Source organism: Mandrillus leucophaeus, unplaced genomic scaffold, assembly GCF_000951045.1.
Source record: "Mandrillus leucophaeus isolate KB7577 unplaced genomic scaffold, Mleu.le_1.0 Scaffold338, whole genome shotgun sequence".
NCBI lineage: Eukaryota > Metazoa > Chordata > Mammalia > Primates > Cercopithecidae > Mandrillus > Mandrillus leucophaeus.
The window spans coordinates 747,487-762,932 of NW_012103565.1; the positions used below are offsets into that span (position 1 = coordinate 747,487).

The 15,446-nt window shown below is 49.9% G+C and overlaps 1 protein-coding gene across 1 annotated transcript in view; it reads left to right on the forward strand.

Annotated features, from left to right (window-relative positions):
• Nucleotides 1–15,440, forward strand: part of DHRS12 (dehydrogenase/reductase (SDR family) member 12) — a 29,012-nt gene extending 13,572 nt beyond the window's left edge. Inside the window, 5 exon segments of the mRNA XM_011988755.1 lie at nucleotides 6,538–6,554; nucleotides 9,021–9,082; nucleotides 10,131–10,235; nucleotides 12,284–12,374; nucleotides 14,909–15,440. Of these exon segments, the coding sequence (XP_011844145.1) occupies nucleotides 6,538–6,554; nucleotides 9,021–9,082; nucleotides 10,131–10,235; nucleotides 12,284–12,374; nucleotides 14,909–15,075 (442 nt within the window). The 3' untranslated portion in view covers nucleotides 15,076–15,440.
• Nucleotides 15,441–15,446: the final 6 nt, after the last annotated feature.

The window sequence follows — 15,446 nt, forward strand, 5'->3', positions numbered from 1 at the left end:
AGTCTAAAACCAGTCTGTGACTCACTTCCTAAACAAAGGACAACAAAATTATGGTGGGGGCATTTTTTAGCGTAGGGTTGTATGGTCAGCTATTGCTATGAAACAACTCCAAAATCTCAGGGTGTACAATGATAAGCATGCATTTTTGCTGACTTTCTGCAGATCTGTTGGGCGGGCTGATCTCAGCTGGGCTCAGCTGTGTGTCTCCAAGCTGCAGGCTTGGTATGGAGTATGTGCCAAATATCTTGCATCCTCCTTGGACCAAGGCGTCTTCTGGCCAAGGTATATTCTCAGGGCAATGGCAGAGGCCCAGGTGTGCAAGCAGTTCCAAGCCTCTGCTTGCATCCAAGCCCCTTTGATTAACTGGATATGATATCCAGTTAACCAATCCAGAAATCAGCAGATAATCCAGTTAATCAAAGCAGATCATTTCACAGAGCTCCAAATCAAGCATCAGAGAAGTATACTTCTCCCACAGAGGTGGCGAGCAGAGAATGAATATTGAACAATAATTTGCCACAAGGGTTTTTTTTTTTTTTTTAACATTCTAATTCTTTGAAAATGGGTCACCTGAGTTTAATACGATAACTACTTACTAATCAAAATACCTAATGAATAAAGGCACCTTATTTGTTCCATAAACTTTTTTTTTTCTTTGAGATGGAGTCTCGCTCTGTCACCTAGGCTGGAGTGTAGTGGCATGATCTCAGCTCACTGCAACCTCCATCTCTTGGGGTCAAGCAATTCTCCCGCCTCAGCCTCCTGAGTAGCTGGGATTACAGGTGCATGCCACCACACGCATCTAATTTTTTTATTTTTAGTAGAGATGGGGTTTCACTATTTTGGTCAGGCTGGTCGTTGAACTCCTGACTTCAGGTGATCCACCTGCCTCCCAAATTGCTGGGATTACAGGCATGAGCCACCGCGCCTGGCTTGTTACGTAAACATTTATAAAGGGCCCATTTTATGCCAGATGCTGTGGCCAGTTATGGGGATTGAGAAATGGAAGGGACTGCTGGCCTAGTGGGGGAATTAGACACATACACAATTTCAGTAATCATGTGGTAAAGCTCTCTTTTCATCCATGAAGGGAGATTGGTACGGAGACTCAGAGGAAAACAGAGAACAGTGCTTCCAAGGCAGAATGCTTCCTTAGACAGGACATGCGTTTGGTGCCAGGCATTCTTACTTGTCAATAACCTTTACCTGAGCTATCGTCATGCACCGTTTTGTTCCTAAGACCTCATTCCAGCTCACAAACCTTCAAGGCTCCCAGAGAGGCACAGAGCCTGGGAAATAGCACTGTAGAAATGGCAGCTAATGTTTTAACATGCAGATTCCTTAACCTGGAATTAAAGTCCTTTGTTAGCAGACCCTAACTCCTGTCCAAATGTATTTCCCATTATTTTCCTACACGGACTCTGTAGGAGTCAGCCTCTTGTTTTGGAACTTGTCACTGGCAGTGCTACCTCCATGCTTTTGTCCTGCTGCTCCCCTGCCTGGAATGTCCCCTACCTGGCTAACTTGTACTGCTCCTCTCTGAGTCCGCTGGACACATTCCTCCCCCTGAGCCTGGTCAGATGCTCCCCTCTGGGCCACCACGGCCCCCTCTGTGTGCCTGTCATGGCTCAGTGAAGCCACCTGCTCATGGGTGGGTTTCTTGCACAGAGATGGATCCCTGAGGGCGGAATCCACCTGGCTCTCAGGAGGCGCTCAGTCACACTGGCTATACTGAGCAGGGTAGTAGTCCAGCTCCTCCAGTGACCTGACTCTGTATGAACGTCCTCAACCTCCCCACGCCTTCCTTTCCCGTTCTGTAAAATGGGGATGGTGCTACTTTTATAGGTTTATAAGATTTATAAAAAGACTTGTAATTATTTAACCAAAGAGAAATAACCTGTGTGCACACAAAAATATGCACACGAATGTTTATAGCAGCTTATTCCTAATTGCCCCAAACAGGAGTCAGCCCAGATATACAGTGAATAGAAAAACTGGCACTCCCATTCAACGGAATGTGATTCAGCAATAAAAAGGCACAAAATGGGCCGGGTGCGGTGGCTCACACCCACAATCCCAGCACTTTGGGAGGCTGAAGTGGGCAGATCGTGAGGTCAGGAGATTGAGACCATCCTGGCTAACACGGTGAAACCCCATCTTTACTAAAAATACAAAAAATTAGCCCGGCATGGTGGTGAGCGCCTGTAGTCCCAGCTACTCTGGAGGCTGAGGCAGGAGAATGGTGTGAACCCGGGAGGCGGAGCTTGCAGTGAGTCAAGATCGTGCCACTGCACTCCAGCCTGGGCGACAGAGCGAGACTCCGTCTCAGGAAAAAAAAAAAGGCACAAAATGTCAATGTACAAAACAATGTGAGTGACTCTTAGATGCACCAGCCAAAGTCACACCAGACCCCAAGGGGTGCAGAGTGTATGATTCCATTTATAGGACATTCTGGAAAAGGCAACCTAGGGGGCTAAGAAGAGGTCAGAGGCTGAAGGGGTGGGATTAGGGCGTGGTTAGGGGCAGGAGGAGGGTGTGACTACAAAGGGAGTGTGAGTGACTGTGAGGGAACATCTGGGGTGATAGAGTTCTGAATCACACCACAGTCTAATGCATAGTTACACAACTCTACATCTGTCACAGTTCAGAACTGTGGATACACACACACACATGCACAGACATTTTACTTTATGTTTAAGCAAATTATATATATACGTGAACAAGAAAAAAGAAAGCATTGTAACTTTCAGCTCAACGCCTGGCATGTAGTGAGTCTTCCATCATAAGAAGCATGTTATTCATTATGATTCTTTCTTGGTGCTCGTCCTCAGTACCAAGGGAGCTGCTGTTGGGGAGGCTGTGTCCTCAGCTTGAGGTGGGGGCAGATTTCAGGCCACAGGCGAGGCTGGTGGAGTCTGGAGCTCCTAGAAACCCCCTTTCCCCTGGACCCCTAGAAGGGCCCCAGGTGAGACTCTTGGTTTCAGCTGCACCGGGGAGCCCTCCTAAGGAGAGAGAATGGACACACTCAGAAGTCAGAGATCATTTTCCCATTGATTTTTGGTTTTCTGCCAGCCATGGAAGATGCTTTTGACGGGACACAAAAGCTTCCCAGAGCTGAGCCTCCTGGGCCACGCCATGTACCCCGTTCTGGCAGCTCCATGGCGATGTAGAGCCCTCTCGAGGCTCTGTGGTGTCTGCCCTTCTAGGTCTCCTGGCCTAGGAGTACCAGCTCCAAATCCAAGTCCTCCTGTGGGCCAGGACCGTATGTAATTACCTGGCTGGGATTTGGTGAGTGTTTTAAAGGCATGTTGGTAACAAGCATTCATTTGGGGAGTTTTAGAAACAAAATCCCAAAGAAGCACCTTTGTCCTTTTAATGAGCTGAGGCCCAAGTGCCCACACTCGGGTTCTCCCTGCGGTAAAGCAGCTTCTTTCATACATCTCAGTGAAGCACACAGGACCCCCCACACTGTGGCTGTGACAGCAGGGGGTGACATCAGTCACCTGGCTAGGCCCTGGAGAAAAGCCTCCACAGCACTTCCTCCACCAGCCTCTCATGCTTCCCGAGTCCCGGGCATCCTGCAGCTCACTCCAGTCGGCTTATCTCCCTGACCTTTGACCACTCTTGTGCTGAGGTCACCTGTGACCCTGATATTCCTGGTCTGGAGAGCGCACCTCTACGACATCCATCGGCAGCACTGGGCGCAGCTGTCCACGCTCCCGTGGCCCGATGGCTTCTGAGCCGCCTGTGATTCCACCCTCGGAGGTTCGCTCCTTCTCAGCCTCCTTAGCCAGCTGTAGCATGTCAGCGGGGACTTTAAATGTTGGCATCCCTCCTAGACCAATCCTGCGCCCTCCTTTCTCCTCCTCCCTCACTCTCTGTTGGGATCTCTTCCTTGCTCCAATGCCATCATGTGCCTGGCTCCCAAAGGCCCCCTTCCAGCCCAGATCTCTGTTCTGAATTCCAGGTCCAGATCTCAAACACCTCAGACCCAGCGTGTCCAAAACTGAACCCTTAGTCCCTCACTGGTCTGCTCCTGTAATGGGCCCCACCCCAGTGGCCAGCATCGTGTCCATCACCGCTCGTCCTTGACACCCCCTCACTTCTCATATCCAAGCAGTGATCATGCCTTTGGACTCCCTGCACAACTTGTCCCCAGTCTGTCTCCTGCTCTTCAGCTCCACTGCAACCACTCTGCCCAAGCCACTGAGGTCACTGTGATGCAGTGGAGTAATATGGGGCCCTATGTGCCCTCCTATACCTACCTCCCCAACAGAAGCTTCCTCCATAAGGCTGACAGAGTGGTCCTTATGCATGCAAATCTGTTTCCTTCTGCTTAAAGTCACCCCTTGGTTTCATATGAGGTGAGTGTCTCTGGCATTTCCCTTGGAGGCTGCAGCCTCACATTGCCCTACCCTATACTGTGCTCAGTCGGCTGCAGCTGCCCTGGTTGCACTCTCCAGCCTCAGGGCCTCTTTGCACAGGCTGTGCTCCATACCTGCAGCCCTCCTTCCCATCCCCAGCCCCCTACCTGCCTGTTCCCTCCTCTTCTCCAGGTCTTAGCTGAAATGTCCCTTCATAGTTCATGCAGAACCTGACACCTCCCCCGCCCCACCCCCATGTACCCACAGCAGTCTGGCACTTGACCATGAGTTAGGTTTGTCACATAGTATAATGCCTGGGAATGCCTGGTGGGCACTGAGAGGGCAGGGCGCCCTCAGTCTGTATCCTGAGTACTTAGCGCTGGGTCTGGCACTCAGCAGGCCCTTGATAAATACTTGTTCAGTGCCTGGAACTGGATAAGGTGGCGGGGATGAGGTAGGGGGCAAAGGGGAAGGCCTGACTCATGCTAACGACTCTCTGAGCCCAAACCGAGAATACCCCATAAGAAGCCAGTGCCTTGAATGTCTTCTAATAGCTCATTTCCTCTGGGACTCTGTTCTGCAGTCTTCTGCAGGTAATGTGATCTTTGAAATCATCTTTACATAATGTGTGAAATTAGTGTGCGAGCCCTCCAGGCTCACTATGGGGTGTTTTTGTTACCGTACAAAAGAAGTACCAAATGGTGTTCACCAGTGCAGCTGTCTGCTCCTTTAAAATTAACACCAGAAACTTCCCAGGGACAGCAGGACAATGATTTTCTCTGGCAAATAGTAGCATGGATGGAAGCACATAACCCATTGGCTAGTAACCAAAGTAGCTTTAATTCAAGGTGGCTTTGAAGGTTTCTTAATAGAAATGCCAATCAGTTTTCCTCTGCTAAATTTACAAATTGAGATATATTTTTCTCATTAAAAATGATTACCTTTAATGCTATTAAAATGTCATACTCAAGATATCATAATTTCAGAAACACTATGAATTTAGTATTTGGAGGATGCAGACGTGAGTTTCACAGTGCTCTGAGAACACACGGCATCTCCTTCAGCATCACCTGAGCTCGACACAGTTTTACCTCCCTTCTTAATGAGTTGATAGAGAGATTTGCTTCGAGTCATGTACCCATGTCGTAAAAGTTCTTGTTGCCATATTTAGAAGACTATGTCCAACATAAATTCCACTCCCAGATCTCTTTCCCGTAATGAATCTCCATCGACATAATGAGTTCCTTGGAAGAAAGGCATTGTGTAAATTAAAAATACTAATGAGTCATAATGATAATGAATTAGTTTCCTTATTACTGGGAGCAGGACTAACCTTGGGCAACTTTTGCAGTAGCTGAAGGTGCCTTCCCTCCTCCCAGGCCTGCCCTCCCATGGGATTCTGTACTTTAAAATATCTCTTTTTCTCTCATCAAAACCTTAAGTCACCCAAATGTCCCTGATATTAATAGGAAGTCTTAGAGGAAAGGAAGTTGTTGACCTGGTTCACAAGAAGATATGAATGACTAAAAGCACCCATTAACCATTTATAACAATGCCCTACCTGTGTCTATCCAGAGACATTCTTATTTATTTATTTTTGAGACGGAGTCTCACTCTGTTGCCCAGGCTGGAGTACAGTGGCACAATCTCAGCTCACGGCAACCTCTGCCTCCCGGGTTCAAGCGATTCTCCTGCCTCAGCCTCCCGAGTAGCTGGGACTACAGTTGTGGGCCACCACGCCTGGCTAATTTTTGTATTTTTAGTAGAGATGGGGTCTCGCCATGTTGACCAGGCTGGTCTGAAACTTCTGACCTCAAGTGATCTGCCCGCCTCACCCTCCCAAAGTGCTGGGATTACAGGCGTGAGCCACCGCGCCCAGGAAACATTCTTATTTTAAAGGGTAGCTGGTTATCCTGGGAGAACTGGTGGACTTCCTAACTGAGGTAAGCCAAGTGTCTTAGGGTTTGTGTGGTCACAAGTAACAGGAACCCACATAGGAAGACTAAACAAAAAAATAATTTATCAATAGGCTACAAGGGCAGCCCTCACAGAACTTAATGGCAGAGGCACAGCTGGGCTTTGGGAGGGCGAGGGACAGGACAGGAGAACCTGTCAGCCGCTGAGGTGACCTTCTGCTTCCCGGGGACTGTTGTCCGTGGACTCTTATCACAAGTGCTTCGTTCACTCTCCGTCTCTGCTTTTCCTTGCATCTGGGTCACATACGGCTGCCACTGAGTCACCTGTCCTCCGTTCAGCATCCCATTTTTACACTCTTGTAGGGAGAGTTTGGCTGGGATAGCTTGGACCAGGTGTCACCCGCCCTGGCCCAGTCCATCTGCCCATGGGGTCAAGGCCACATGGGACAAACACAGCGCCTGGCCCAGGGCGAAGACTCAGTTCTGTGTGTGTTGTGGTTATGAACAGGATGTGTTTGGGGCCTACCCCTAAGAAGACGGAATGGGGCATGTTTCCCAAAGAAGTCCACTGCACCAGGCTGAGGAGCTGTTGGCTTAATTCAGTGGGGACCAGAGTGTTGAAGGACTTTGGGGGCAGGAAACTGACATTGGCTCACGTGTTAATGACAGGCCCGTTTGGATCTGTGTGAGCTGGGCAAGGAGCAACTGGTGCCATGTTCACTGAGGAAAGAATGACTTGCAGAATGGGTACCTTCCTTCTCCCTGGCATTGGTTGGCATGCAGCATGGCTGCGTGACTCAAGAAAAGGGAGATGCGCCATCTGTTTTCCACATTGTATGAACTTGCTGGGACTTTGGATAAGTCACTGAACCTCACTGGGATTCTATAACTCTAATTCTTTCAATAAGAGGTTATCTATATGCACACATACCCCCACGTATATGTGTTCACACATATGTGTATGCACATACATACTTACATATTGTGTATTATTTTAGCAGATTATTATTGTGTCTCTCTGGGAGTTTTTTAAAAAGCACCTGCTACTTGGTGGTCCCCTAGACGAGACAGTACTTGGCAGGGACAAGGGACCCAGCCAGCCCTCCCACAGGTGACTGGGAATGAGAGCTGAGCACCTCCCAGGCAGGGAGGACAGGTGCCAAGGGGCTCACCCAAGCTCTCGCCGTCCTGAGAGGAGAGAGGAGGTGCCCTCGGCAGGCAGCAGAGCCAGCCCGGCTGCCAGCTTTCATTTCCCTTCCTCACAAGAGCCATTGATGATGATCCGTCAGGGCAGGCCGACTCGGCAGATCGCTTCTGGCAGAAGTCCTTTCTACTTGTCATAAATTAAATCACAGAGAAAGCCACCGGTGGCGAATACAAAGGAAGTCCAAGACCACTGGCTGGAGGTTAACAGCTGTTAGTGACCCAGGGTTCAGGAGACTTCACAAATCCACAAATACGAACAAGGCAGGCTCCTCCAAATAAATTGGGCTGTGAACAACTAAGAATGCTGTCTGGGATGAAAGTCACAACTGAGAATCACAAATGATAATATAGCAAGAGCAGGACAAAGGAGGCCTGCCCAGAGAACTTTCCAGTCCTCACAGGACATGCATACATTTTTATTTCACCACAAGCCCCTCTGATGCTGTGGGGTGGGCTGGTCAGCTATTATCTCCTGAAAATGCCACCGCACTTGCCTACGGTCACACCGCTGGTAAGTGCCAGAACCAGGGTTCAGAGGGAGGCCCCTGGATCCGCCTCCAGGACCCTTCCCACGATGCCAGGCAGCTTCTGCGAGCTGGATACAGGCCACGTCGCAGGTGGTGCAGGAAGTTGTGGTGAGAGCTGGTCACACAGACACTCCGTGGCATAGCCCAGAAAAGAGCCCAGGGCTCGTCACTTGAAGCCCCTAACTTGATTCCTGCCTCACTTTGGGGTGAGGGGCTTTAAACTCTCCCTTTTTTGTAAACACAGAGTAATAAACATTCATTGTTTAAAAAAATACAGGCATGTATAAGAAGAATATAGAAACGATAATCTCACCATTCAGAGATGAGCATTTTTAACCTTTCAGGGCATCACTCATCCTTGCAGACATTTTCTCTTCATCTTGACACATCTTTCCTCACCAAAATGGAATGGTATTGTTCCCACTGTTTTGTAACTCCTCATTCCATATATATTAGGAATGTCTTTCCATGTCAAATACACTTCAATGTTTTTCTCATTCCATTAGAAATGTTATATGTATATTTCTTGAAGAAATAACCATAAAGTTATATGCTCACTGTAAAAATACTCAAATCCAAACAGTGCAGAAATGTATAGCAAAGGAAGGAAAAGTTTTACTGAATTCCACCCTTGAGACCTAATTTAGCGGTATTGCTGAATTTCATCTTCACGTTTTTCTATGCACAGACTGGACATACAGATGCATTTTTCCTTCTGCAAAGTGGACCCACCTACTGTTTGGCAGTGTTCTTTTTCCCTTCCTGTATTCCTGTAGCGTGGACATCTTTTCCTGTCGGTACATGAGGCTCTAAGTCATCTTTCTTCCAGTCCTGGGAAAAGGAACATTTGGCTTGGAGGATCCTTGGAAGGAGGGACTGCCCCTCAGGGGGCCACTTGCCCTCTTGTAGGGCGCAGGTGCGGGCCAATGGGCCCCACATCAGTCCTGCAGGACCCCCTGAGTGGGGCTTCCTGCTGCCCCCTCACGGGATGCTGTGTGTTGCCTCAGGTGTGTACATTCTCACGACCGGCCCGATCCCTGTGCTGGAGAAAGAACACGACCCCCGAGTGGTGAGGTGACCTTGTGGGATGTTTTGATGGTAATGGACTTTGCTCCGGATAGGAAGTCAGTGGACCTAGGTTTGCTGCCAGGCTGCCCTACGGGAACCATTCTGTCCACATCCACGGCAAAACCCCAGTTCTGTCAGGGGGCCGAGAGGGAGGCAGAGGCATGCCAAGAGCACATTCAGACCCCAGCCCTCTCTGAACTCCCCCAACCCCCGACCCCCACTCCGGCTGTCACATGAGCGTCGGCAAAGCACTGGGGAGGGAGGCCTCCGAAGGGCCAGGGCGGCTTGTGGGGCGCTCAGGTCAGGGTGGTGCTGCTATTTCTGAGGACTGTCCTGCTCGGAGGGGAGGGGACTGGCTACTGGAGCCTGTTCTTCCCCAGCGGGTTGAAATATCATAAACTGGGAGAAAGCAGGAAGAAGACAGTTAATGTAGGCTGCCTTCTCTCTGCTGTGGTGGGCAGAATAATGATCCCTGCCACCCCCCACCCCAAAGTTCATATCCTAATCCTAGAACCTGTGACTGTGTCACCTTTATATAGCAGAAGGGACTTGGCAACTGCAGTTCAGTTCAGGGTCTTGGGATGAGGAACATGTCCTGGAGTATCCAGGTGGACTCGATGGAGTCCCAAGGGTCCTTGTGGGGAAAAGGAGGAGGGCGGGACTCAGAGGAAAACTGACCGTGGAAGCAGAGGGTGGAGGACGTACGTGGCTGTGAGCCGAGGAGTGCTGGCGCAGCCTCTAGAAATTGAAGGCAAGGAATGGAGTCTCCTCTGAAACCAGCAGAGGGGACGCGGCTCTGCTGACACTTGGATTTTAGCCCATGAGCCCCACCTCAGACTTCTGGGCTCCAGAACCATACGAGAATACATGTAGGAGAATACATGTAGGAGAATACTGTAGGAGAATACTGTAGGAGAATACATGTGTTTCTTCAGGCCACTAATTTTGTGGTCGTTGGTCACAACAGCAAGAAGCACTGTTCCACAGAGGGTGCAGAGTGGAAGGGGTCACAGGCTTTAGTTTGTAAATCTCTGTTACCTTTATTGCAGATAACCGTCTCCTCAGGAGGAATGTTGGTTCAGAAACTGAACACCAATGATCTTCAGTGCGAAAGAACAGCATTTGATGGAACTACGGTCTATGCACAAAACAAGGTCAGTGAGATGGGTTTCCCGAGACTGCATTTTACCCACGGGCTACATGGGCCCTTTCCAAGGGATGCTTGCTCTGGGATGCACATTAATTGGACCTTAGTAGTTCATGCAGCACATGAAAATGTTTCCTCACCAAGAGGGCTCCCCTTTGGGGAGCACAGCTCTGCTCAGACCCAGGTGGGCTTTCAGCAGCATCCTGGGAGCAACCACAAAGCTGCGACATCTCCTCTCGGTGTTTCTCAGACCCACACAGAACAGGATCCCAGCAGGGGGATCCATTACCCTGTGCTGCTCAGAGGGAATGAGGGCGGCGAGTGGTCTCTCCTCTCTCCTCTGGGCAGCTCTTGGTTCCCTGGAGTTCCACTGGGAGGGGCTGCACATTGGATTCTGAGGGAGGGAAGGGGCCACAGTCCAGAACCCTTGACTACTCTGAACAGAAAGTAGATTTCTCCAGATGGAGCATCCTTCATCTGAAAATCCCAAATCCAAAATGCTCCAAAATCCAAATCATTTTGAGTGCCGACATGATGTCACGAGTGGAAAATCCCACACCTTTGCTTTCTGATGCTTTTCATGAACACACATTTTGTTTCATGCACATTATTTTAAAAATATTGTATGAAATTCCCTTCAGACTATTTGTGAAGGCATATATGACACATAAATGAATTTTGTGTTTAGACTTGAGTTCTATCCCCAAGATATCTCCTTATGTATATGCAGATATTACAAAATCTGAAAAAATCTGAAACTTGAAACACTTCTGGGCCTCAGCATTTCAGATGAAGGATGCTCAACCTGTACTGCTGTATCTCTGCTTATTACAGCTACATTTAAAAGCCGGATATATATAACTTCCATATTTACAGTTCTTGCCCTTAAATTCACCCGGTAGGGCGCCCACATTGTCTGTAAGGCTGCCAGCACCCTCCGCCTTCCTTGTCGGTGCTGTGTGCCTTCCGAAGGTGGCCCTGTCTGAGACTCTCTGCACCTCCACTTCTTCCACTTGTATGTCCCGGGTGTGCCCCAGTTTTGCTCCCTGACCCCGGACCAAATCCTGGTGAATGACATCTCACGACTCCAAATCCTGACATTTGAAAGACCGGCACTTCTTTACAGTTTTCCCAGAGGACATGGGAATAAACCATCCACTTGTAAATGAGGCCCAGAGATGGAGTTCTTTGCCAAGCATGATCAAACTACCCTGGGATGGGGCAATAGCGTGACTGCAGCTGGGAAAGGGGAGGATTTAAAGATTTTTATTGTCTATAACTGATGTATTCTCTGTGTCCAGTACATTTGCTACAGTCTGCCTAAGGAAGGAGTTAATTAATATATATATACACACATACATACACACACACACACACACACACACACACACATATATAGGCTCACTGCAACCTGCGTCTCTGGGTTTAAGCAATTCTCCTACCTCAGCCTCCCAAGTAGCTGGGCTTACAGGTGCCCGCCACTACACCCAGCTAATTTTTGCATTTTTAGTAGAGACTGGGTTTCACCATGTTGGCCAGGCTGGTCTCGAACTCCTGAGCTCAGGTGATCCGCCCGCCTCCCAAAGTGCTGGGATTACAGACTTGAGCCACCGCGCCGCGCCTTAATTCCCATATTAGCTGAACACACACTCTATGCCAGTCTGTGCTGGGGGCCTGAGGTCCAGCAGTGAACAGAACAGGTACCATCCCTGCCCTCAGTGAGCAGCAAAGAACAGTCACCCAGGCACCTTGTGGACGAGGAACACCTGGGTGCTGAGCGGTGTTATTTCATGGGGGAGGGTCTGCTGTTCCTTCTCTCTCAGCGTTTTGCTGGGTTCGCTCATTGCTTGTTCTCGCCTCCTTTGGAGTGGGCAGGACCTGCTAGGTCCTACTCAGGGATGCTGGGTAAAGACTGATTCTGGAGGAGGGTGACATCAAGCGGCTGTACATGCTGCAGAGTCCAGTGTAAGATAAGCCAGGCTGGGCAGGGCTTTTCTCCTGCCCTTTACCTAATGGCGCCTCCTCTCTCCTGTTCACCCCCTCACTCCTGTCCAGAGACAGCAAGTGGTTCTGACGGAGCGGTGGGCCCAAGGGCACCCGACCATCCATTTTTCTTCCATGCATCCTGGCTGGGCCGACACCTCAGGTATGTCATAGCCTTTAATTGCTGAGCCACTTATGTTTCATCTAAAAATACCTGAGCAGCCGCAGGATTGACTCTCCCTAGGAATGACCTAAAACCAGCGTAATGAGGACTGGGGAGTAGCTTCATTTCCATTTAGGCAGGGGCGCGCTGGGACTGCAGCTGGGGGAAGCCTCACGCAGACACAGAGCTTTTGCTTCCAGCTTGCCCTGTGCAAGTCAGGGAAGGGGATGGTGGGAACGGGAGCGGGTGCGGCTGGGGCACCCTCCTAACTACAGTGTATCCTGGTGAGAGAGGGAGCTGGTGACCACTGTCATTTCCACATCAGAGAGGAATGAGCAGGGGCTGAGGAAGGGAGTGGGAGAGGCCCAGGCTGCCTCACCACTCCCCAGGTTTTTGGAAATAATGATGCATGAAGGTAAATGACAGCCACAAGGACACAGCTCGAATGATCTGGAAGCGTGTTGGAGCAGCAGTGGAGGGTAGCAGAATTCTCTTCCAGATCTGCCTCACCAACTCTGTGACCTCATGCTGCTCACCTGGGCTCTCTGCAGCTCTTTCCTCCTCCACGAACAAGGGAACTGAAAGCAGCAGCAGCCACAGCACACACCCCAGGGTGCACCCGCGGCGCTAAGAGCTGGTCTCAGCGCTGTCTGCGGATTAACTCATTTGTCCTCAAGCCCCTGTGGGGTGGCCACTACTGTCTATGATCACACCCATTTACAGATGAGGGAACTGAGGCCCAGAGAAGCTAAGACCTCCCAGCTGGTCCTGGCCATGGGGTTTTGGGAATCAGGCTCTTACACACCGCTGGCATGGCCTTTCTGAAAACCACTATTGATCAGAAGCCTTGGAATTCATCCTAAGAAATAAAGATAGGGAAAACAAGGTTGCTTATCACAGTGCTGGTGGTAGGAGATGAAGTTAATAAATTATGGAACACCTGTGCAAAATCTGTTCCGGGCTGAAGACTCTGCTGTCAATCATGCCTATGGAAAAACCCTGTGTGCACTATATCATTAAATAAAGATACTGAGTTCCTGAATAGTACATGCCTCGTGATCTTATTTTTGTAACTACCACACCCCTATAGAAAAAGGTGTATGTTGGTGCTTTGTGGCATCTCATGGAGACCAGCTTGGAGATTTGGCAGAAATTAGTCCTCTGCTGTATAGATCTGAGGCTCCTATCTTAAATACAAAAAGGATGGTCTCAGCAAAGTATACCAGGGGAGACTCAGGCTGGGAGTGCTCAGAGAGCATGGCTTCTCGATTCTTCTCACTGCCTAATGGGAGACATACTTGGTTCTGCCTGTCCAGGGTGAATTCTAGGAGGCTGTGGGGGACCCCAGCCTCTTACCCTCCAAGGATACCATTCTGACAATCCCAACATCAGCTCAGATGTTTAAAATCTGCCTGGCAAGCCCACTACTGGGCTCTATCATCTGCGTCAAGGTGCAGTTTACCATGTGTTGTTCAGAGGTCATATATAGAGCAGCTCTCAGGTGCACATGACCTGTCTGTGGCCACAGGGGCCTGAGAGGGCTGAGCATACGGACATTTGTCACCTCTGAGTGACACACCACAAGGTTTTCAAATTTTTTCTTTTTGCCTATCAGTTTATCCTGATTTTTCTACAATAAACAAGTATTGCTTCTGTGAAAAGAAAAAAAGATGTTTATTTTTAATTTAAAAAAGGAGTGCTTTTGCTTAGGTGATCTTTCTAGCTCTACAATTCCAGGATCTCGGTACAGCTCTTAATTGTTGTTTTCTGTGGTTTATTTTCTTTCCTTGGCTTCGAGAGAGAACTATTTTGTTTCCCAATGTGCTCACTGTGGAGACACTGTGTTCCCTGAGGTCTGTGGGAAAATGGGGTGTGGACTGGAGCCAGAGCGTGTGGCTGGGTCCTCGAAGGCGCGGGCAGGTAGAGCGGCCGATGCAGGGCCACCAGCAGCACAGGCCACGGAGGCTACTCCAGGCAAACACCTCCCTGTAGCCCTGGGATGCAGAGGGTGGGACACCTCGAGGGGCTTGGCAGAGGAAGTGAACAATTCTTTCCTCTTATCTACTCCTCCCTAGAAAGAGGAAAATACTAAAACAGTCCAAGGAACCAACAGTCAGGATCCTCGAGCCTAGGATGATTTGAGAGGGCTCCTGAACCCAGGAGGCTGAGTGGTTTGCTCGGCCCAGCCTCACGGTGGGCCTCGCAGCTCATTAGAATCCTCTCAGGATGGAAAGGGGGGCTCTGCGGGCGACTGTGCTCTCGGGGCTGGGCTGGGTGCTGGTGCCCCGGGGACATGGGGACTCAATCAGGCTCCCGCGAGCAGCACTTTCCATCAGATGACACCTTGGGGGCTTTGTAACGAGGTTCTTTGGAATTGGTTCCGAGTGGCTTGGGTGAGTGCTATTGTCAAATATAGCAGTTTATGATTCCATTTCATTTTTACACTTTTTTTTTTTTGTATTAAGGGAAGTCAACCACATTTGCTGGAGAATGTTGTCCTAATCTGCCTGCCCCTTCCTTCTCCCAGGTGTGAGGCACGCGATGCATGCTGGGATTCCACGCCAGGTTCAGGGACCACCTGCGCTCCGAGGCCCAGGGCGCCGACAGGGTGCTGTGGCTGGCCCTCTCCTCTGCCGCAGCCGCGCAGCCCAGCAGCCGCTTCTTTCAAGGTGACTTCCTCCCTGGCTGTGAAGGCAGCTGACACAGGGCGGGGGGCAGCAGCTGGGCTTTCGAGGTGCACCTTCCCTTCCGTGAAACCTGGGATGGGACTGTCCCCTGGGCGGTGCCTGGGCTTCTTTGGCGAGATGATTGCTTTGCCTGCTGAGGTTAGTTTTGGGAAGTGCTTCACCCCGGATTGGTAGCTTCTTTGAAGACTTGTGATAACCCTGTCATCAAGGTCCCATGGGAACAGGGGAGAGGCAGTTCCTACCTTGGGAATGGGAGATTTTCTCTGTGGTTTCCTGAGGCCGGGGGGTGGGCGCTCTTCAAAGCGGCAGTGCAAAGGGAGTAACGGACTCTGCTTCTCTGCACTGCACAGGGAGTGACGGACTCGGTTTTTTTTTTTTTTTTTTT